At 36.4% G+C, this 23,369-nt stretch overlaps 1 protein-coding gene across 2 annotated transcripts in view; it reads left to right on the forward strand.

Annotated features, from left to right (window-relative positions):
* The window catches only part of RNF180 (ring finger protein 180), a 68,299-nt gene that overhangs the window by 38,627 nt on the left and 6,303 nt on the right, over positions 1 to 23,369 (forward strand). For both annotated transcript variants that reach the window (XM_063423272.1, XM_063423271.1), the window contains exons 5-6: positions 5,493 to 5,718; positions 10,333 to 10,458. In XM_063423272.1, the coding sequence (XP_063279342.1) occupies positions 5,493 to 5,718; positions 10,333 to 10,458 (352 nt within the window). The remainder of the gene's footprint in view (positions 1 to 5,492; positions 5,719 to 10,332; positions 10,459 to 23,369) is intronic.

A 23,369-nucleotide genomic window follows, 5' to 3' on the forward strand; every position in this document is an offset into this window, starting at 1 on the left:
TTTGTGTTTCAAGTTTAGTTTTGCTAAATATCTGAAAATATGTCCTTTTGTATTCATTATACCAGTGAACTGAGTGTTCAGAGGCATGCAAAACCTGGCATACCTAATGGCCTGGTTTGGAAGAGCTTTTACTAGTATAGCTAGCAATATTTTTCGGTGGGGTTTTTCTGCATTTCAGTATTGGATTCTTTTTTTTTTTTCTGAGTTTAATTTTGAAATGCCATTAAAAGCCACTAATTTATTCTACAGAAATAAGGCTAGATAAATTATGTTTGAAGCAACAGAACACTTAAGTATTTTCTCATAACAGTGACAGTCATTTCAGCCCCTGTAGCAAATATACCAGTCAATTTTAAGAAATTTTCAGGAAGCAATATACCTGATGTAATAACCTTCATGCCAGGGTTATTACCCTTGCAATTGACTAAGAGGTTCAAAAGCTGTTGTGGGACAACATAAATCTACTGATATTTTTGTCCAGTAACCATCAAGAAGTATTTATTTCTTTTTGTTTTTGTATGAAACAGTATCAGTATTCATTCTTTCTCACTTTTTCAGACTTGAGGTGTATGATTCTGATTCTTAATTATAATTGAAGACTTAAAAGTCTTCACGTTTAGAGCTGCAAATCATTATAGAGGCAGTTTTCTTTGCAAGACAATTATGTGAAATATAGAACTGATTTTTCCTCAGTCATCATTCCTTTCAACTGTGGACATTTTTGAGCTTACAAAGCATTCTGAATAGTCAGTTTAAAATGAAGGGGTTTGCAGCTTGTTTTTCTTTTTCATAATGTGGCATCTTTGTCAAATGTCATATGTGCCTTATTTGGTTTTATCACTGTTCTGATTGTACTTTCACGTTTTACTCTGAACTTCCTCCTACTGATAGCATTCATACAAAATCTTGACTTGCAAGTGTGTATGACCACTTGGTCTAAGTCTTTCACATGACTACAAGTAAATCATGCATGAGAGATCGTGTTATTCAGTGGTGGATGAGTTCTTTCTTAATGTGAAACTGAATCAAATACTTTTTTGTAATCCAGTAGCAGTGAGTTCTCACAAGCTCTAATATCCGTATTTTATATCTGCATGCCTCTTCTCAACCACTGCTGTATGGGACTCCTTGTTACTTAACATGCTTTATAGGCCTCTCAAGCACAAGTTGGTTCACTGTTCCTCACTTTTCTTTTGTTAGTATCTTTCAGGTGTCCAAGCAGTGAAATATCAGGGATTAATGTCAAAGGTGTATTAGCAGTTCCCAATCAATATGGGAAGATGAAAGGCTCTTACCTTTTTTCATTTCTTAGGAGTAATAGTTTTGCTTTCAAGCCTTTCTCTGTTATTATTTGGCAATCTTCTAATTCCTTGATGTTTACATGTCCTTTCTCAATTTTGTTCATACTATAATCCTATAAGAAAACCATTCTGTTTTATGCATGTAAAGTTTTCTTACACTAAAGCCCTGGCTCTAGTAATATGTATAGGCATCACTTAATTGCAAACCAAGAAAATAATGACTGTTTAAATTGTTGTGCATTAGCTTCTTGCATAAGGAAGTTTCTCTGGTTTTAGCTCTGCAGTACTGAATAATGCCATGTGCCTACATAGGTCTTTTGAAAAGGGACGCAAAGCTTTAGAAAAGATGTCTCTTCCACTAAGAAAATTACTCCTAACTAGATCTTGTTTGCACATTTAGAATAATTTTGATCTTTCTAATTGCAGTTGGTTCTGAGATACCTCTGTGCATGCATATTACCATGATTACAAACCTGTCTCAGAACAACCATTACCTGTAAGTCCTCAGCAGTTTTGCCTCTAGCTCTCTTAGTTATTTAATTGCCATATGAGAGACATTTATCTTGCAGTCAGCTCCTCTGGACACATGGTGTATTTTCCAGTATATTTTCTTTCCAAACAGTGCTCATGAAAACCAGTTAGCAAAAGCTTTCTGCTCCCTGTCATTTTGTTTTTGTGTTCGATTTTAATTTTGATTTTGACATTGCATAGGATCATAGAGTCATATAGACTGGAAAAGACATTTAAGACCATTAAGTGCAGACACTAACCCAGCACTGTCAAGCCCATGTGGCAGGGTTGGAGGGAACTGTTACTTACACAGTGTATTGGGGTTTCCTGCTGTCTGCTGAACCAATTACATTGGTCATGTAATTACCCAAGATTACTTTCATCACTTTCTCTGACAAATTATTTTCCACTTTTTTTTTCCAGAGAAATGGTATTTTGAAGCTTACTTCATTCTAAAATTATTTAGCTGTAATCAATTCTGTTACCCTTTGCCATTCTGTTCTGGTGTGGGTTTTCTGTGCTGTAAGGGTAGAGACAGTCTGGCTTAAACAGTTTTACTGATGGTTGCAATACTGTAGTATTTAATGTTGGCTTAAGAGCCTTTCCTATAGCATGGAGCTGGAAGTAATGGACCCAAGCTGCTCCTGTCTGTGGATGTTAGTCCAGGCAGACATGTGCCTCCTGCTAATCAGCACAGCCTAGTTGCCTCTGGAGTAAATTTCAGTACACACCAAAGTTTTCTGCAGCCCTGTCAAGTGGAGAAAATCAAACTGGAATAGTAAGTTCTAAGGTAAGAGACACACAGTTACTGACATTCATGATTTTACAAGAGCTTGCACTTGGACACAGTGGTAAACCAAAACTATCTCCACCCATATTTGGCACAACAGCTCAGAATTTACAAGCCCTCTTGCCACCTAATATCCTGGCAAGTGCAATGCAAAGGCTAAGATAGAATGACAGGACAAGTGTTTGTCCAGAACTGGTAAATCTTGGCTTAATACTCCTGCTCTGTATTTTTAATGCAATCCACAGTACCTTACTGTTAAGGATTTATTCACAATTTGCAGAGTTCAGTATCTCTCAGAGAGAGAGATACTCTTTGCGAATAATGAGAGACAGCAATCCAAACCAGTATAAGCCATAAATGTAATCATCTCTGAAATATGTAGAGATTCCCATATCTACAGTAATCGTGATATTAGCAATTGTCATCAACTTTTGGTACAAGTGTCAGGCAGTAGTGGTCTGTCATGGCCTATGAGTTTCAAAAGTGGCCTCTGTAATACATAGTGTGGTAGATTGACCCTGGCTGGATTCTGGGCACCCTCCAAATCTTCTCTGTCACTTCCTACTGAAGCTGCACAGTGCAGGCAGAGATTGGGAGTTTAGAGTAAGGGGCATGAGGGAAAAGTTCTAACACTCAGCGGTGTCTTGATATGCTCCTGTCTTGGTTTTTCCTGGTGGATCTCTTGGTTATTGGACTATATTGGATTTTGTGAGTGTGAAAGAAAATCAGAAACAGAAACTAAGAAGATGGATAGAAGGGGTAGAGCATAGTAAATTTCTCCTGTGTGTCTCCCATAAAGATGAAAAAATGGGTTTCTTCTTGAAGCCAATATCCTCATTCCAATCAGGATAAGCTTAACTTTTGCAGTAGCCAGAAGGGGGCATAGGTAATATCCAGAAGGGTTGTTCTGTTCTACCTTATGTTATTGCTGGGGTCAGGGGAAGGCAGTCTCTTCCAAAAAGGGCTTTCTTCCAGTTGAGTAAGTGTGGTGCAGGTTCTGAGCCAGAGGGAGCAGTGGGGTATTTTTCTGTTGTCAGGGGTTTCCACAGTGAGCAATAATGGTGTTTTTTCCTTATACTCTCTGCCTTTAGTATTGTTGCTGTTACTGTTCATTTTCTTACCTCAGTGCCCTTCCCAGTAAATTATTCTTATCTCATCATGGGATCTTTACCTTTTGTGCCTCCAATTCTTCTCCAGCCCTCCGCAGAAGGGAGGACGAGCAAGTGAGTGGCACATGGTTTGGAGAATCTCAGTAGGAGCACTGAATTGAGGAGTACCATTCTTAAATCATGACAGCCAAAAACTCAGGAGCCATTAATAGCAGATCTTCAGGTTACTTGGAAAGGTTTAGTTTTCTCACAAGAGCAAACCAGAAACATGGCAATACACACAAGTTGTTACATCCATTTGGGATGAGCACCATTTGGGAGGTCCACCTGTCTTCATGCAAATATAGCAGTGCAAGGAAATTTGAAGCACATGTGCTGACAAAAGCAAGGAGTTACCAAAGATGGTAGGAGATCCTAGACTTTCTACCCTAAGGTTTACATTGTGCTTTGTTGTAATAAAGCTGTGGCATGCTCCAGCAAGAATTCATTCTTGCTGGAACATGCCCTTCACAAATTTTCAAAGGAAGAATAATATACAGTTTATTTTTAGGTATTTTTATTTTGTTTTGCCTTTCTTGGCAAAGTAATGGTATTTTCACACCTGAAGGATGGGGTGCCATCCAGAGGGGCATGGACAAGCTCAAAAAGTGAGTGTACAGGAATCTCATAATGGTTTAATAAGACCAAGCAAAATGTGCTACACCTGGTTGGAGCAAGCCCTGGTATCAATACAGGCTGAGGCATAACGGGATCAAGAGCAGCCCCGAGAAAAGGATTTGGGGGTGCTGCTGGGTGAGAGGCTGGACATGCCCCAGCCATGGCACTGCCAGCCCAGAGAGCCAAACGTGTCCTGGGCTGCATCCAGAGCCCCGTGGGCAGCAGGGGAGGGAGGGGATTCTGCCCCTCTGCTCTGCTCTGCTCAGACCCCACCTGCAGGGCTGCACCAGCTCTGGGGTCACAGCACAGGGAGGACATGGACTTGCTGGAACAGGTTCAGAGGAGGGCCAGAAAAATAATCAGAGGGATGGAGCACCTTCCTTATCAGGAAAGACTGAGTATTTGGTTTGTTTTAGTTTGTTGAGTGGTTGGTTGGAAAAGAGAAGGCTTAAGGATGACATAATTGTGGCCTTTCAGTACCTGAAGGGAGCCTACAAGAAAGATGGAGAGAGACTATTTACAAGGGCATGTAGTGATAGAACAAGGGATGAATTCAGACTGTAATAGTGTAAGTTTAGATTCAATATTAGGGAAAAATTCTTTACTGTGAGGGTGGTGAGGCACTGGAACAGGTTGCCCAGACAACTTGTGGATGCACCATTATTGGAAATGTTCACTGCCAGGTTGGATGGAACTCTGATCAGCCTGGTCTAGTGAAAGGTGTCCTGCACATGACAGGAGGATTGGAACTAGATGATCTTAAAGGTCCCATTCATGCCACACCATTCTATGTTTCATCAATTTTTGTAATGCAGATACTTATAAATTGTTAAAATTCATTTTAAAAGAAAAAATCTGATCATAATACAATTTTACTCTGCCTTTTTGGTTTTGTTACTTCCTTCTTTTACTGCCTTATGATTTTTCATCTTCTCCATGGAGGACTTTTTCTGACATTCCTGTTTTATGTTTCATCATCTTTTTAAAAGTAAGTATTAAATTTAAGAATATCACCTGTGTGTACTATGTTCTTAAGCATTACTGACAATTACCTTCTGGACAATTGGTTTATCAAAAATAGTTACCAGCTGAATATGAAAATATGTTCTCTTTTTCTTCTTGCAGCCTGCGAATGATAACCTGCATGCAGATGATGAGCATGAACTCAGAGGAGATAAAGAAAGCTATCTCTGTGCTGTGTGTCTGGATGTTTATTTCAATCCTTACATGTGCTATCCATGCCACCATATCTTTTGTGAACCTTGCTTAAGGATGCTTGCCAAAGACAATCCAGCCAGCACTCCATGTCCACTGTGCCGCACCACAATTGCCAGAGTCTTTTTCCAAACAGGTATAAAAATGAAAGTTTTTACACATAGAAAAGTATTTGTACTTTTCCTTCCTGTATGCATTCTGACAAATTTTGGTAATGTTAATCCACTGTGAGATTTTCTTTCTGTTCAACTCCTCCTAAGAACATTCCATGCAGGTTCTGTTCAATGACAAGAAGATATTTGGGACATGTACTTATAAACTTTTTATTTTAGAAGTGAGATTCTGATAGTTTTCTTCTGTGGTAGAATTCTGGTAGATTTTTGTTGTTGTTGTTTCTTCTTCCTGAATAATAACAAATCCCAAACATAATAAGCATTTCTCAAACTATCATACTGGAAAAGTATTTTTTAAATTGCTCGCTTAATGGCACACAAGAAAAAAGCACTTTTCACTTATGACATTAAATTTGGAAGTGAAAATAAAGGCTGGCAGAACTCTTGATAATCTTAAATTCTCTCATCCTGGCCTCTTATACCCTCTTCTCTAGTGTTCCTTACTCTTAACAGTAGGAAAATGTGGTGGGTAGGGGGCATTTGGTGTCAGATTGAGTATAGAAGGAGAAGAGGGTATGTAATCCTGCTTACAGAATATCTGGAACAGCATGAGTCAGTCTGTTATGTCCAAGATTCAAGTGCCATTGATAAAATTGTGTTATGGTATCTGGAGCTAGGTCATTTACAGTACTTAAAACTGTGCATAGACTGATCACAAAGTAATGGAAATGACTCAGCCATGCAGGAGTGTTTGTTTCATTTTAGATGCTGTAGAGATCTTGAGAGATCCTCTTTGAGCTGTTGTGAGTGCTGTGATGATGACAGGTTAGGGAGGCAGACTGAAGCATGATTTCACATTGATCAGCAGAGCTGCCCACCTTGTGTTTCTGGTTGTGCACAGACTCTGCCTTCCTGCAGGCATAACTTGCTATGATTTGATGTTAGGTCAGTTTGAGGAACTGACTGGGGTAAATAAGAACTCATTTGGGTGGGAAGGAAGAATTTCTCAGATGAACCTATTGCCCCAAGATGATTCACTGAGCAGCTGCTGGTGCTAGGGATAGAGACTGGCTATCCCTGCACTGACTGCACTGCAGCAGAGAAAATGGATGGAAAGCTGCAGCTTGAGCATCTCAACCCCATGCCTGCCTGGTGTATAGAGATTTCAAGCTGTTCTCATGTCATTTCTCTAATTTTTGACGCTCCCTTCACTTTGATGTACAGATGAAATGTGTTTCACTGAAAGAGAGTTAGGTTTTTCTGGAGCTATTTAAATTTTGAAAAAGCAGTTGACCAGATTGGCTGCAGAAAACTGCTACTGGGAGAGCACAAAATGAGAGTAAAGATGTTTCCTAAAATGTATTTGCAAAACTTCTCAAGATGTTACAGTCATCTAACTGAAATATTATCTGGATTATTTAATAGCCTCTATTTAGTAGCCCAGATTATTTAGTGGCATTTAAGTACTTAATGTACAATGTGTAAAAATGCCTTGTGGGAGGAAGTAAAGAAGAAGGAGCCAGATTCTTCTGAGTGGCGTGCACTGCCAGCACAAGAGGCATTTGGCTCAAATTGAAACCTTGAAACTCTATGAGATCTCATCTGAGCACAGGAAAGCACTTTTTTCATGTGGGGGTGTCAAACAGGCTGGTCGGAGAGGCTGTGGAATACCCATCAAAATGCAGCTGGACATGGTTCTGGGCAACTGTGCAGCTGACCCTGCTTGAGCAGCTGTTCTCAAGGCATCCCATTCAACCTTACGCCTTTATCTGTTGAAATATTAAACAGATATGTAGCTTTTTTGAGTAAAAGGATTTATGTGAATAAGGAGGAAATATGGTGTCGTATATATGTATATAAAGTCTACTATAAATAGTGGACCATAACAGTATAGATGTTTTGTATTAACTTCATATGGGAGAAATCTGCAGGTATTTTTATATTGCCATTCAGTATATAGCAATATGTGCTTGACTTAGCAATATATTTAAAAATAGGTATACTAATTTAGCTTTGTTTTATTATATATATTAAGGAAAATATTTTGAAATTTTCCAGTGCATAACATACTGAAAAAACTTTTAAATTAACTAAGGGATATTGATGATGATATCGCATCCTTAGAGAAATTAGTAAAATCAGCACATTAAGAAGATGGATGGTGCCGGAGCAATGTAAAGCGTAGTAATTTTGTTTTTTCACTCAAAAGAGCTATTAAGCTTTTAAAAAGTTCTGCTGAAGTCACTGCTGCTACAGGCTTGTGCAGACAGCAAAGCAAAGTTGCTTGCAGTGTTTACACACTTCTCTAATGCTGCAGCTGGGGTGTCTTACTTCTCTCACTAATTTGTTTTGGATGCTTTCTGCAGGTTTCCATTCATTTATGTGCAATTATTTTACAAAGATATGTCAAAAAGGAAAACAATTAAGAATATATTCAGGAGTTCACTTTTTAGCTTGTACAGTTTTGCAGACTGAACATAACTGCAACAGAAATATGCAGGTGTAAAAAAAAGGCTAAGAGGTCAATTATCCATCAGTTATGGAAAAAAACTGTTTAACTGGGAGCTACAAAACGATATTTGACTCACAAGGATAATTCTGCTGGCCAGTTGCCTTGATCATCTGGGCCTTTTTTACAGCATCCATTAAGCCTGAGTTCCAACCCATATTGGTTGCTCTGATGATGTTTACTATGCATTCCCATCTTTCTTAAAGGCTTTCTTAGAAGCCCTTCTCCCATCAGGATAAAATCACATCTGATCAGATGGTAGCATGCCCAGGATGCACCTAAGAAAACAGTGCTTGAGCTGATTCCACCAAGTAACTTTCTAAGTTACCAAGTTATCTAAGTTATCTTCTAAATGCCTCACTCATCAGGAAAGAGTGATCTTCTACATTTCCACTAATTTAAAGTTTCATTTGTGTTGTTTGCAACAAGGGCCAGGCCTGACACACATGTGCAGTAAATCCACCACTTTGGAGAAATGCAGATTGAGGGTAGTGGTTGTGCAAGGGAGGTTCAGGCACGTGGAAGGGAAAGAGGGTCATACAAATACAGAAGTACAGGTGACCTGCCCAGCCTGAGGGCATTTTTTACTGAAAGCCTAGCCAAGCAGCCTTCTAGAAGCCAGTAAGACTTGTCACCACTGCCTTTTCTGAAAAACAGGAATTAGAAGCCTCACTAGAGGTTTCAGTATTTAAATCTGAATAAAATTGAATGTGTTGATTTCTATGGTCTGTAGCAGGAAATTAAAAAGTTCTCTGTCTGTGCTGTGAGAGGCAAGCAGAGTCTCATCAGATGCCTGAATCTGAATAGTACTTAATCCAAAAATGTTCAGTAGCATATAAAGCTCTTCCATAAAAATTTAAAAATCACTAGTGAAAAGTACACGGTTTGTTCATTTTACATTTAGGAGAGAAAAAGACCTTTTTTCCTTTAGTGACAGCAGTTAATATGTGCAGTAGCTCTATTTTCACATAACCAGATAGATGACTTGAAGATTCTGTGCTCTTCATGTATTGTGTAGCCTCATTCCACCTGCATTGTGGCATAGTGAAATAAAGGATAATTTTTAGAATTAGACCAGCATGGGGTTTTTACTTCAAATCTGCTTATGTCTTCCTCTTACACAGAAAAAGCTACTGGGAGAAAAGGAATTTTTTCTTCTCTTTGGAGCCTGCTCACAAAAAGCTTAGCTTTCTTAAACTTGTCAGAGAAAAAGATTTTATCCTTTCATAAAATGTTTTTTATTAGAAAAGCATGTTCCATTACATTTGACCACATAAAGTAAAAAATCCCACAAACCTTCTCAAAAAAAACTATGAACGTCTTTTCATATTTTGAAGCTTCAGAAAGAATTATGGTACCACCTACTAATAATATTTATCTAGAGAACACAAATTGTGCAGGGGTTTAATGGGTAGGAGGTTGAAGTTTTTCCTGTTAACTACCTGTTTAGCAACCCTGTTTGTTATCAGCAGATCAATTCAATGGTAGGAAAACGTTGTTTTAAAGTTGTTTTCCATTGCATTGCTATGGATAGATTAGTCTGGCAGTTTTGAGTTGCAATCATGTAGGTATTTCTCCAAATTATAGCCTGAGAAGATGTTGATTTCTTGAAATTAGTACATAATGCCAACTCCTCCAATGTGTCATGAATCATCCTACAAATGGTTTTTAAGTTCTTGTTAATCCAAAGTATTTTTAAAAATCTCAAAAAATTTTCAGGCTCTTCCCCATCTTTTGCATTACTGACTTACTAAGTTGTGACGTTAAACAAAAAGCAGTATGAACTGAGATTAATACTAGTCATTTTTATGTATAAATTTTTATTCATAGATGTTATCAAAGTAAGAGGTTATAATTTGTAAGTTAAATAGTTGATTTCTTAAATACGTCAGTTTCCAGAACTTGACATCATCTTTTCTATTTTTTTTCCCAAAGAAACAGAATGTTTAAGACTTGCTCTTACTATATATGGAAATACTTGGGTAAATGTGATTTTTAAAAAAAAATTTAGATGTAATCAGAAGAAGGATTATACAGTAGATATGGGGGTTTTTATATATAAATTTGTGCAATTTATTATTTCATTTAGAGCATTGATGTATGTATTCTTTCCCCTTAATTATTGTAGATCTGAATAACTCTACCAGATCTTTTTTCCCTGTGGAATATCTGAATCTAAAGGAAAATTTTCAAAAATCCAATTCTGCTAAATGGCCTCTACCAAGCTGCAAGAAAGCATTCAGAGTTTTTGAAGGTAAGGTTTTTAATTTTTGCCCAAATATCCTTCAGTCTCAAGTGTAGCATTTGAAAATAAGACTCTGATTAATACATGCCATTGGCAAACAGATGGATGATTCTTAAAGTAGAGATGAGTTTAATTCTCGTGGGTGATTCATACACAGCGCTCTGAACCTAAAGATAAACTGCTAACTGTAAAAAGACAATTGTGTATGTACCTTTTCATTTAATTTTGAATCTTTAATTCTGTGCACATTATCAGGATAATTGTATGTAGAGTCCTCCTTAGAACAATTTCTGTCTCTGTAGCAGAATAAGGAAATTACTTTAGGAAAAAAGTTACTAGTTCTGAGTATGGTCAATAAAGACCTCTAAAAAAATCAGAATCAGTTTTTTATGAACGAAGTGAAATTAAAAGTTTCGAATAATATATATTATTCCATGCATAATACATATGAAATAAAGCAGTGGATATGCATGTTGTAGTTTCATTTTCTCCTTATTCTATGAAGAAAGCTTAGTCCTCATGTTGCTACTTTTACACTTAAACATTTTCATGATTAACTGATTATTAATTGAACAACATTTAAGTTAGACCACCCAAATGCAGGATTCACTGTTACCTATATTTCCCTGTTTTCAATCTAATGGCCTTTCTTCACCAGGTCTCATGTACATTTACTTACATTGTTACTTGTACATACTTTTCATAGTGCTGTTTTGCTAGCAGATATACTTCTCCTGTTTGTAAGACCAGATTACTTCTAAAAGTATGTGGAAAAAAATAAAGCAGATCTTCCATTTTATATTCCTTTTATAAGTCTACCCAGGCTTTTGTAAAGGTGAAATTTGATAAATACTGGTACTCCACTTATAAAATCATGTCATGTAAGGTCACAATTTGCTGCTGAAAATATCAAGAAATATTCCTGGCTATCAAAAATAGCAGACTTGAGAAATCTGAAGACTGGTAGATTATCTTTGGTATTACTCAGAGAAGAAATTGTTAGCAGGACAAACTGAGATGACTATTTATTTTCTCTAACAAGAGTTAATGTAGTATGGGTGTTAATGCTGAGCTTATTGGTTTATTTCAATATATATTATGTATGTGACATAGTTCCTTTATGTTTTGTAGTTTTATATGAATTATGCCTTTCATAAGTATATTCCACAATGCTAAGCATTCTACAAAGCATAAATAATTAAAAATAAAAGAAACATCTGTAGAGGTCATACAGTTTCAGTATTGTGCCATCTGAAAATTTGCCATATTGTTTAACAAAGGCAATTTTGAATGCTGAAATTATGGGTCTCCAAAGGGGAGCCTAAAAGTCTCACACTGAATGGGAACATGGTTAGACCTAGTTAATAAGACACACAAACCAAAAAGCTGTCTGAAACTTTGTCTTTGCATTCTTAAATAAAAGGGTTGCTGCCATGTCTCTCTGACTTTTTTATTTCAACGGAAACTACTGCAGGTTTATGTGCTTTCAAAAGGGAAATATATAGTATTTTCTTCCTGGACTGTTTATTTTGGCTTATATCTAAATTGTACTCAGCAACACCTAAAGTTCCATATTTGGTTTTCATAATTGCTTGTGTTGTCTGGCACAGGAGTCTGCTAGGAACTTAACAGGCATAAAATACTGAAAATAGTGGCAGCAAAAGTCTTCTGACACCCTATTAGATTCCATTGCAAATGCAAACCTTGATGCCACTGAGATCTGAAGGGATGTAGGGGGTGCTTAAATTAATTTTCTTTTAATTAAGAATCTAAGAGCCTAATAGGGTGTCAGAATTTCAGAAGTCAAATATAAAGAATGGGAAGGGGAGTAGGGTGGGTACATGAGTAGAGTGTCTGCAGTGAAAAGGGATATGATTACAGTGCTTAGAAAGCAATGAAATCTTGCAAATTTGAAGGTGAAAATAACCACCTCTATATGGGAGTGCACTGTCAAATACAATACAATGCAATACAATACTCCATTGTCAAAGAATAAATTCTGTAGCCATGTTAGAAATTCATATGCTCTTTAACCTTCCTATCCAGCAGGTCCAGTGTTCACTGAGAATCTAGAAGCTCCTTTTGTATGATTCCATCTTTCATTGTGACAAAACCTCTTCCACAAAATCATTTTAATAACACAGACATAAAATTAGTAAACCTTAACCACTTAAGCACTCATCAGAGATGCTAGATAAAATCAGACCTCAGAACTAGACTGCGATATGAGGAGAGAAAGATGGCTGTTAATAAGTCTATGTTATATACAAAATTTATCAGGTTAACTAACTTAGACTTTCTGGACATTGCAGGGCTGCTAGATAAAATCAAGCACTTCCTCTTTTTCCTTACTTTTTTTCCTGAACTGATTCAGTAGATTTGGCAATCTACATGAGAGTCTTCTTTCATATGGGATTTTCCATGAGGAATGTAGAATTATCTTTGATAGTACAACCAACCATAGCTTTTCAGTTCTTACACCAAAAGAGAGGAATATCAGCACTGCAGCACTTTTGGGCTTTAAGCTAATGAAAATTTCTCAAGATGAGTTTGCCCTTGTATTGCACTGTATTTTGTTCCAATAAAATAATCAACAGAATTCCAATTTGTTTCATAAGCATTACTTATGGTATTGCTCTCTGTTTGTTATCCTGTGTTTGGTCTAGGATGGGTTAATGATCAAATGGAAATGCTATTCAAGAAGGAACCCAAATCTTCTTTTCCCATTCAGATTTTTAATACATGGAAAAGTTAACAAGCTCATTTTAAATATTTCTCTAAGATATCTTCTGTTTCATAGGAGACAATCAAAGACATTATACTAGTTACTCTTTTGAGTACTGGCAACTTTAAAAAAATGTAATGGCACAATAGAAATAACATTTCAAGTAATGGTTTCCTTAAATAGATTTTAAAAGAGATAAATAGAGTAGTTTGAACAAGAGAGTTGAATAGGAAATACACTCAATTGGATCCTATTATCATATATTCATAGTTGAGTAACTTAAGTGTGCCCTTTGTATGAAAGTGGAATTGCATTCTGTAAGCACTGTACAGTCACAGAAAGTTCACCAGCTAAGAGTAAGTCTCCAAAAGTAATTTGATACAGAAACATGGGCTAAAATAAGTGATTAGGATAATTTAAATTGCAAATATGATATTTAATTTGACAGTGATTTCGGTGTAATCAAGTGCAGAAATTAAAAATTACGGAGACATTTGGTACACTGGGCCTAAAGTGTTATTTCAAAAGCTTGTGCATAAATCTGAGATAGAAATACATTGAAGAGAGAGAGGATAAAGTAGTCAGGATAATGATGGTAGCATTGTAGACTGATGCTGCCTGTCTGCATCTAGAGTAAAGTTGTAGAGATGGCTCAAGTAAAGTAGAGGTAGGTGTTCAGAACAGGAGAAGGGGATTATGAAACCTCTGAGTTACAGCCCTTGGAGACTATTTGAAATCTTAGCTATTTGTAGACTAATAGGAATCCCCTCCAACTGTTACTGTTGCTTATATTTTTATTTTAAATATGGCAATTAAATTGAAAGTCTAGTTAAAAATAAAATATTTATTTCTATCTTTTCAAATGTTTAATATAGAAAACAGTCCCCCAGTGTTGGATACTAGGAAATCTGTGCAGATTCTTTCCTGATCTCATCTCTTTAGGTACTTAATAAAAAGATTGATTTCTGCATCAGTCAAGGATCGCACAAGAGTGTTTTCCAAGCCTACTAAAACCTGGTGGAAATTATCACCACCTCAGTAGGTCACATCTGCCAAGTCCTTTTATGTAATCATTCTCTAGAGAAAATGGTGAACAATTTCCTTTAGAGAAAGCTTTTAATAATACCTGTTGGTACATTTCTTTTTATCTCTGTCTTTAAAATAGGGGTACAATACTAAAATTTACTTTCTTAATTCAAGATTCTTGTAATCATGATTTCAGTTTGAAAGGTAACAAAGACAAGATGTTAAAACCAGAAAATTTACAGGTTTCAAGTTCATACTTCCTTGTTTAAAAGAACCAAAAAAAGTTGTACTGGTTTTAAGTTCAGAAACTGTGATCTACTGAGAAGAAAACAAGAAAGATATTACTGAAAATAGAAGGTGCATCATTTCATTTTAGCTGTAAAGAGTAATGCTGGCACAAGGCTCCCAGAATAATCCTTATTTTGGATTCTTTTTCTCAAGTTCTACTCTTTCATCCTATCAGGGTCACCCAGAGCAGGAAACACAGGAAGTCATCCAGGTGAGTTGTGAATGTCTCTGGAGAGAGAGACTTTACAACCTCTCTGGGCAGCCTGTTTCAGTGCTCTCCCACCTTCAACATAAAGTTCTTTCTCATGTTGAGGTGTTTTAGTAAAATGCTATTGTTCTTTTCCCAGTCTCTCGACACCACTCTGGTATCATCCTCTTGAATATAAGAGGATGATGCATCCCATTATCTTTGGGATATTTATATGCATTATTGAGCTTCCCTCTTAGTCTTCTCCTCTCTAAACTAAACAGGCCCAGCTCCCTCAACCTCTCTTCATAGATTCTTCAGTAGAGCTTGTGAAATCACAAGAAGTTAATTTGCACACGTCTGTTTCTCACAAAATGCTTTTTCAATCTGCAGCATTTACAGAAAGTGAATTTTCTATTAAAAAAGACACACTTCACTGGAAAGAGTTGTTTCAGAGTATCTCTTAGGCTTATAGTACACTAGTACAGAAAAGACAGAATCCAAGCCTGTTAAGTGTCTTAGGTCAGTTCCACTGATGGCAACTTTATCATTTTGCTGATTTGTCAGCACTTGGACCTAACTCTTGCACCCATTTTCCTTGCCCACAAACTCTTTCAGCCCCTGCTGGTAAAAAATGCAAGACTGATTTCTTCATTCCAGAGTCCCCCTTGGGTTCCATGGAGCAGATGTGCTCTATCGAGCCTTTATGCTTCTCCTTCTGTACCTTGTCAAGTAGAAGTCAATCTGAAAGGAAAAGAAAATGGAGTGGAAGTTTAAAATAAAAAGGTCATCACCACAGAGATGTCTTAAGCTTCAGCTTCAGGGCTGCCTCTTCCTTCCCTGTTATTTTGCCAACAGTGTTAGTACAAAACATTGTGTATCAATAGCCTTGTTTACCCTTTAAGCTGTTTTGCAGAGGCTGTTCTTTAGGAACTCCTGAGCCACATTCTCATTGAAAAGGATGTTCTATAACCTTTCCCACTCCTAAAGACTGCCTCCAGCAGTAGCCTGTGTAGGGGAGTAATTTACTGCACAGAAATTATGGTTCCTGATTTGTCTCTATTGGCTTATCAATGCACTGAAGGGAATCAAATTCTATCTGGTTTGTATGTGTCATCAGGATTGCTTGTTTCCATTTAACCATGATATTGTAAGACTGGTGTACCAGGAATATTGATAGCTGTAATTATGCAGCACCAAGGATTGTGGTTGAATGGCCATGGCAAAAAGAAAACATACTGTAGCCTTTCCCCATTAGTCATGTCCCTGAGTGGATGTTAGATTGGCATCTTGAGTTCTGCTTAGGCAACCAAGTGTTCATACTGGCCAATGAGACAAACTAAGAGCAACATGCACCTTGTATGAAGCCATGGTCCCACAGCTGTGGGACAGACACACCCAAATGAACTTGTAGGGCAGTTAGAGGTATCACAGTTCTGACTCTGCAGCTTACAATTCCTAAAAGCTTTTAAGAAGATCCTTTTCTAAAGATGCTTGATAAAATATAGCTGTGTTCAGGATAAGAGGGAAAGTCCTTTGAAATGTTAATAGCCAGTTAAGACACCAAACAAAGAATAAAAATATATAATTAACTTTTCTCACTGATGTGATATCATATGGGTCCCATATGGATCTATATTAAGGTTTGTATTATCCAGCATGGTTTCTACAAGATAAAAAGATGTAACTTCTGCTTACAGAACTGAAATATTTGGAATAATAAAAATTAAAACCAAGTGTAAGCAATGGCAGGAGACTGTCTTGGTACCTAGTGTTCTTCAGCAGTGTTTACATTGTTTTCCTTTCAATGCAAAACAAGGTAGTTAGCAGGAAAGGTACAGACAAGATAAAAGAGAAAGTCAGTTTTGAATTGTTTCCTGATGAGGAATATGTAAGTAGGCTAGAATGCTTCCCACAAATAAAGAGATTACTGAAAGAGGGGGGATGATTGCGGTAATTAAGATCACGAAAGGCGTGACAGAAGTGCATGTGCTGCTGTTATTCACTGTCTCATAATAAAAGAGCTAGAACTCTGCAAAAGAACTAAAACACATTAAATAAAATTATCGTTACCCCAAACCATGGGTTCAAATAATGACGGATTCCTGTTAAACTCAAAGATACCACATCTGTCTGCAAGATACTGGAAATACAAGTCCCTAGGACTGAGAGGAAAAAGTATTTCATATGCTTGCCTTGTTCTTACCTTTTTCAGTCCCAACCGATTCCTCATAATTTGACTTGTCAGGGATGAATGATAGAGTAGGAAGACCTTTAGACTACTCAGTATGCCTGTTTTATAAGAAGTTCTACAATTTGATAAAAGTGTCTTCTATTACAATTTTATTTAAGCCATCATAAAAGGGTTTTATTTTATTTATTTATTAAGTAAGATCACAAAAATATTTACTCTTTGCTCTATAGAGACAATTGAAAACAATACCTAGTCTTAGATTAAACACGTTAAGCAAACTTTGAATTACTAGATTTTTGAAGTGGTAATCTTTCATTGCAGAACTTGTTCAGACCATGAAGTATCTCTTGGTTTTAATATTTATGTTTTGTGTAAAATTCTGCTGTGATTAGTTCAGATTCGGATTGATCTCTGTGAACAAGTGGAAGATGCCTTTTTTCTTCACCAATTACAGGAATCAGCAAGTAGTTTTATGTGTTTTAGTAGAAGTGGGGAATAATCCTTGCCAACTATGCCAAGAAGAGTAGGGAGTAGGGAAAAAGTGGTTATATTATATTCTTAATTAACTGTTAGCTATAGCTGTTAATTATTATGTTTAGTAAATTTTATGTCATGCATTTTTCCCCAGTACTGAAATGCACTGCCTAGGAAAACAGTTTGGTACTTACTCATGTAGCCACTAAAGAGTTTCAACTCTGCTGGTGTAAACACATCTTAACTCAAAAGTTTGCTTGGTGTTCAGTTCATTGATTTGATACCTCACAGATACCCTGTTTGCTATAAAAATAAGAATTTTTGATTGATAATAGGTGGTCAATGCAGCAATTGACTTCATCACTGCCAATGAGTTGATAGAGAAGAAAGCAGGACAGCCACATACAGTGCTTTTCCTGCCTAACATGCCTGTGATTACTACTTCATACACCTGTACCAGGGACAGCTCTGTGCCCATTCCAAATTTGGACATAAATGCAAGTTCACTTTGATACTGGACCATTTATTGGAGAGAAACCTGACAAGATTTTTGGAAGAATATGGTGCTTACACAGCCTTATTTTAAAAAGTTAGGCAACATTTTTTAGTCAATACAGAGTTGTGGAGACTCTTTAAAGTGAAAACAAAAGCTGACATTTTAATTTGAAGAGGGATGAAAGAGGAAACATGAAAGCACTCAAGGTGACGTATGAGAATAATAAGCAAGAAAAGGTGACCATATTTTAATTAGTTCAGAGCCAGACTAGGCATACCTTCTCAAAGAAGCCAGAGATATGCAAACAGCAGAGTAAATTCAGGAGCTTTGGTGAATATATTCACTGAGTAGATAAAGTTGAATGTTTGAAATGGCATCAGAAAAAGTCAGAGATAACAACCATTACAGAAGCATTTTATTTTTATTTCAAATATCTTCTTTCTTGTTACCTTTTTAATAACTCTGCTTTGTGAAAATTTCTTTTTAATTTTCTGTTGAACATCTATGAAGGCTTTTTAGACACCTCTTTCCATGAAATCTTGGCTAACTTCCAAAAAAAACGGTTAAGTACTGTCAGCATCAGAAAATTTTCAGTTCAGAAAAACTGTGCCAGCTTTCTAAAGATACAATCTTGTACTTTGGATTTTTCATTATCTGGAGAAATTTTTCTTTTGTTTGCTCAGATGGGAAATAGGAATTTTGGGTATTGACATTAGCTAAAGCTGAACGGGCCTTTTTTTTAAAGACAGTGGCATGGCTCCAAGATAGGTCATTCACCAGTTTCTCTAGAGAAATTAAAGCAGTCATATTGCCAGATTTGCAAATAAACTAAATGTTTTGTGTGAATGCACAGAGTCTTGTCTTACAGAGGGGTGTGGTGACGCTTGCCTATTATGTATATTCCCTCTGGTCTCTGCTGTCACACTGTCTCTGTCTTAAGAGAAGTAGGGCCAATTAATGAATTTATTTTTAAGAAAGTATTTGCATTACTATTATCTACTGTAATCATTAAAACATTAAAGTCTTAAGCACTGAAAGGGTTGTAACAGTAGTTACAAAACTCTGCAAAGTTTTTGTTAAATCGTCATTAGTATTAAAGACTATGTTTTGACAAAATACAGCAATCATGCAGGTCACAAAATAAGAATCTAGAGAAAATTAAGTAGCATGCCAGGTAGCATTCACTGTAAAGACAAGAAACAATATGACTTATTTTTTATTCTATTCTATACATATTGAGTAATCTCTTATTATGTAATAAGTCTACCTATAAATATAAATCGTGTTTGCCTCTCTATGTACTGTGAAGCAGCAGTCTGTACAAACAGAGCCTAAAGGGATGTAAGTACTTTGGGAGGGAGGAATGAAACTAGAGGGAGCTGATGCCATTACAGCAATGTGACACAAACAGGTGAAGGCTTTTGTGATGATAACTTAGCAAGAGTTATCTGGTGGCATTTCTGCTGGCAGCTGAAATGCAGGATTTGGTCATCTGGGAAGATGACAAATACAACATGATGTACAGAAATGTTCAGTGGTAAAATGCAGGAACAGCAGGAGAGAGATGAATGATGTTGATGATGAGTAAGAGATTAGATGAAGAGAGAGTGGAAGAGAAACAAAAAGTAGATTAAAAATAAGACAAAAACTCAGTGATTTAGAATATTATGAATACGTTTTAAAATTATTTTTCATATAGATTATTGATGCACATACCACAGAAAGTTAAATACCTCAAGTTGCTGTTTGAAGTTCAGTGGTTTTCACTGTCTGCATTGTCATTGCAAAGAGAAGGTTTCCACAAGTTAAATTCAGTGTTAAGATACAATTTATTTACGAGGAAATGTGATTATAAAACAAATCAACAAAAGTGATTACAACTTTGTCTTAAAGGCAGATGTATGAAAACCACTATAACTGTAATTCATATGCCATCAATATATACATACAAGTCTTACCTTTACAATCAAATGAAGACATTTTATGGTCTGGAATGTATGCAACCTATGCATTTAGATCTCTATGACATGCATGAGACCATGCAGTTTCATTCCTTGATATCAGTCTTCATCTGTTACATAATATCCTGATTTTTGGTACTTTTTGTATTATGGTTTAGGGGAAGAAAGAAAAAGCAAACAGGTAATTCACCTAATTACTTTAAAAAAAGTCTGCTTTATGACTATCTTCCAAAATTCCTTCAAGTTTTCCAAAGTCAAAGTGACCTTTACACTGGGATATGTGGATTAATTACCCCCATATGTATGCTGGCAGTTAAGCTAGCCAAGTGGCTTCTATTTGTGAGTATTGATAATTATACAATAATCACAGATGGTTTTCTGTGATAATAATCATAGACTGAGCTTGTCTTCTAAGGTCATTATGCCCTCCTATAGTCCTCTCATTTCTTGATTACTTTATTTTCAGGAAAATAAGCAGCCCAAGATAGATTTTATGAGTTATTCTAATTTTTCTTTGAATTTGTGAGAGAGACTGGACATAGTAGTTATTGAAGAATTCTCATAAAATTGGTAAATGTATTTCTTATTTAATAAATGAGTGAGAATTTTAGTTATGCAGAATAGCCAATGTAAAATGTGTATGCATGCATTTAATGTGGCTTTATGGATTTTGGCATTAATTTTTAAACTTCCTAATTTTCTTTTCCAAAGATCTGCTTATTTGTCACAATATACACAAAGCTAACTTCATGGGTTCATATTTTAATTGGTAAAAGCTGAATTATTTAACTATAAAATAGCAAAAGGTAACTGCCTTCAGTCTTTTTATTTCTTTATTTGCTTAGTGTTCTGAACATTGTTAACTTGTAAAGAGTGCTATATTTTTTCTTAGAATTCAAACTAGTAGTAGGAATGTGCAAAAAACTTCACGTCTTATAAATAATCCTCACTGAAATCTGACAACCTGTATTTGAATGGAAAAAGATCTTGTATTTATTTCCAAATCAGAGTAAAACTGTCAAATCTCTTTGTCAAGTGGAAATAATTGTAATTGTGATGGAATGCAGTTTACAGTATTTCACAGAGGAAAAACTTCAAATGACAAGTTGCCTCCATGCTGTCCTAAAGGCCTGAGAGGTGTTAATTTAAGGGATTGACCATAAATCATCCAAAGAAATGCTAAATTCAAGTATAGTTTTTATGTATTGATTTGTAGTTAATAACCTTCAATTCTGGGTTTATGTTGTTTACATATCTCTGTAGGAAAACTCTGAGATTAGCTACCAAAACATTGCATTTATAATTTTGAAAATAATACAGGAAGCTAGTGCAGCATGAAATAAATATTTTTAAGAACCTTCATTGTTACAGGAACTTCTATTAATTGTTTTGGTTGGGGTTTTTTATCCTTTCCATTTTGTACATTTCTGGTTCCTCTTGGTATATTCTCTTCCCAGATCCATGTAGGATTTATAAAGTTTTAAGAGAGTGGATACTATCCTTAGATATAAATGCCAGTAGTTTTACTCATACCAGACAGCCAGAAGCACTGTTTGCCTGGTGCTTGATTCTGTAGGACTCAAGTTTTTACAAGCTTTTTGTCTTGAAATATGAAATTCTCATCAGTGACACTTCCACATTTTGGGATTTCTGCATAGTTTTGTCTGTAGCATGTTGTTCTTCTTTCCACGTTAAATACCTTATGAAAGTCACAAAACAGACATCTAGCTGCAACACTGGTTCCAAATTCTGCCTTATTGAAAGGAGTGTCCTTGATTGTGGAATCAAGTCTTGTGTCCTACATGAGAGACTTCAGGACATGGCTTTTTCAGATTTCCACAGTAACTGGTTGCTTATCTAGACTCTTCTAGACTGGGTTCTTTGACACCTTTAAAAAGCAGTTACTGTGTGTTCCTCATTGAATTGCCTGCATGGAACTGATTTGTTCAGGTGCAGAGGGCATCTGTATCATATGCACTGTGAGTTTGATAAATCACATTTTAAGCATGCACAAATTGCTGGTTAAACACAATTTACTTCTCTGAGACTGTCAGAGAATTCAACATTATACCAAAAGCCTAGCGGAAGTCTATAACTGGTAATACAGACAACACAGTAAATGTAAAAATGGTTTCAGGAAAGGAAAGTACATTTTTACACCTTAAGTACATTTTACATCTAGTTTTTCTAAAGCCCAACAGCTGTCAGAAAATAGGACTTGGGTTTTGGGGATGGGAAAGTAAAGGAGAGACATTTAGGCTATCATGTAAGTTTAGTCATGGTTATAAGATGCTGGCAGCCTGTAAGAGCCCAGAGGTGAAATCAGAAGGGCAAGAGCAGAGAAAAATGCAGAGACAAGAAAGAAAGTGAGAGGAAGGTAAGAGCAGGATAGTGAGGGAGGTTTGGATAGATGATTTTGCTGTGGAAAAGGCTGTGGAAGGTGATAGTAGAAGTTTTAACATAGGAAAGCTGAAGGTTCTGGTGTGCATCCTGGAGAAAGAAGAGTTTGTAATTTGATATGTCTCTCTCTAGAAAAAGACTTCTGAGACAAAAGGTGTGTGGAGCTGAAATACTGAAACAAGAGGATGGTGAGGTTCAGGCTTTTCATGCAGAAGAAGAGGACCTCTGGATCTGAGAAGAATTGTGGTGGCATTGAATGGCCTTGGTTTGGGAAAGGAGCGGGATACTTTGGGAACCTGAGTTTCAGTGGAGAGCTTGAGACTGAGTTAGAGCATGGGGCATGAGATAAGAAGTCAATGGGACATGCCTGCAGTCATTCACACAGGATATGTGATATTCTCTCTTAAACCTCTCTGGAAATATATGATTTTTCTTTCTTTGAAATACAAATCTCACAGTTCATCTTAACTAGCAAATCTTGCAATTTAGCTATTACATTAGCATAACCAGAATATAATGCCTCTCGATGTGCGTATGGGAGAAAATGGCATTTATGTAGGAAATTGGGGATCATACCTCATTTAGGAAAGTGTGAAAGCAACATAAAAACACCTGTATACTTGAAAAATTATAGAATACTTGGAAATTCTGTTCTTCTTCTCCATGTTGTCATCAAGTCTGCAAGTGACAACAAATTGGTAGATTCAGTGATGGGGCTGCTATTCAGAGAGAACAAGAAGATGGAGAAATGCAGCTGCTTCATCAGACAAAGACCTTTTTGCCAGGCACCTAAAAAGAAAAGCAGGCCCAAGTAGGAGATGGAAAATACAGAGTAAAAGAGCACATAGCAAGCCAAATTGAGATCTTGTTGGAAGACCGCAGTTGTCTGAATAGTTCAGAACATTCATATGTGATTTGGGAAAGTGATAGGTATACAGCTGATAAAATTTATAGTGATATTAAATTATTCACTTCACTGATGGTAGTAAATATGAACTTGACAGCTAACAGTTCTTTTGATCAGTGACCTAGAGGAGCAACAGAATACATTTTCATCAGGCCAGCAGAGAACAGGAAAGTTAAGGGCAGACTGATAGAACAGGGTTACCATTCAGAGATACCTAGACAAGCTGTAGAAATGTTCTGGAAGGACTCTGAAATTCAACAAA

Source organism: Prinia subflava, chromosome Z (assembly GCF_021018805.1).
Source record: "Prinia subflava isolate CZ2003 ecotype Zambia chromosome Z, Cam_Psub_1.2, whole genome shotgun sequence".
NCBI classification, from domain to species: Eukaryota; Metazoa; Chordata; class Aves; order Passeriformes; family Cisticolidae; genus Prinia; species Prinia subflava.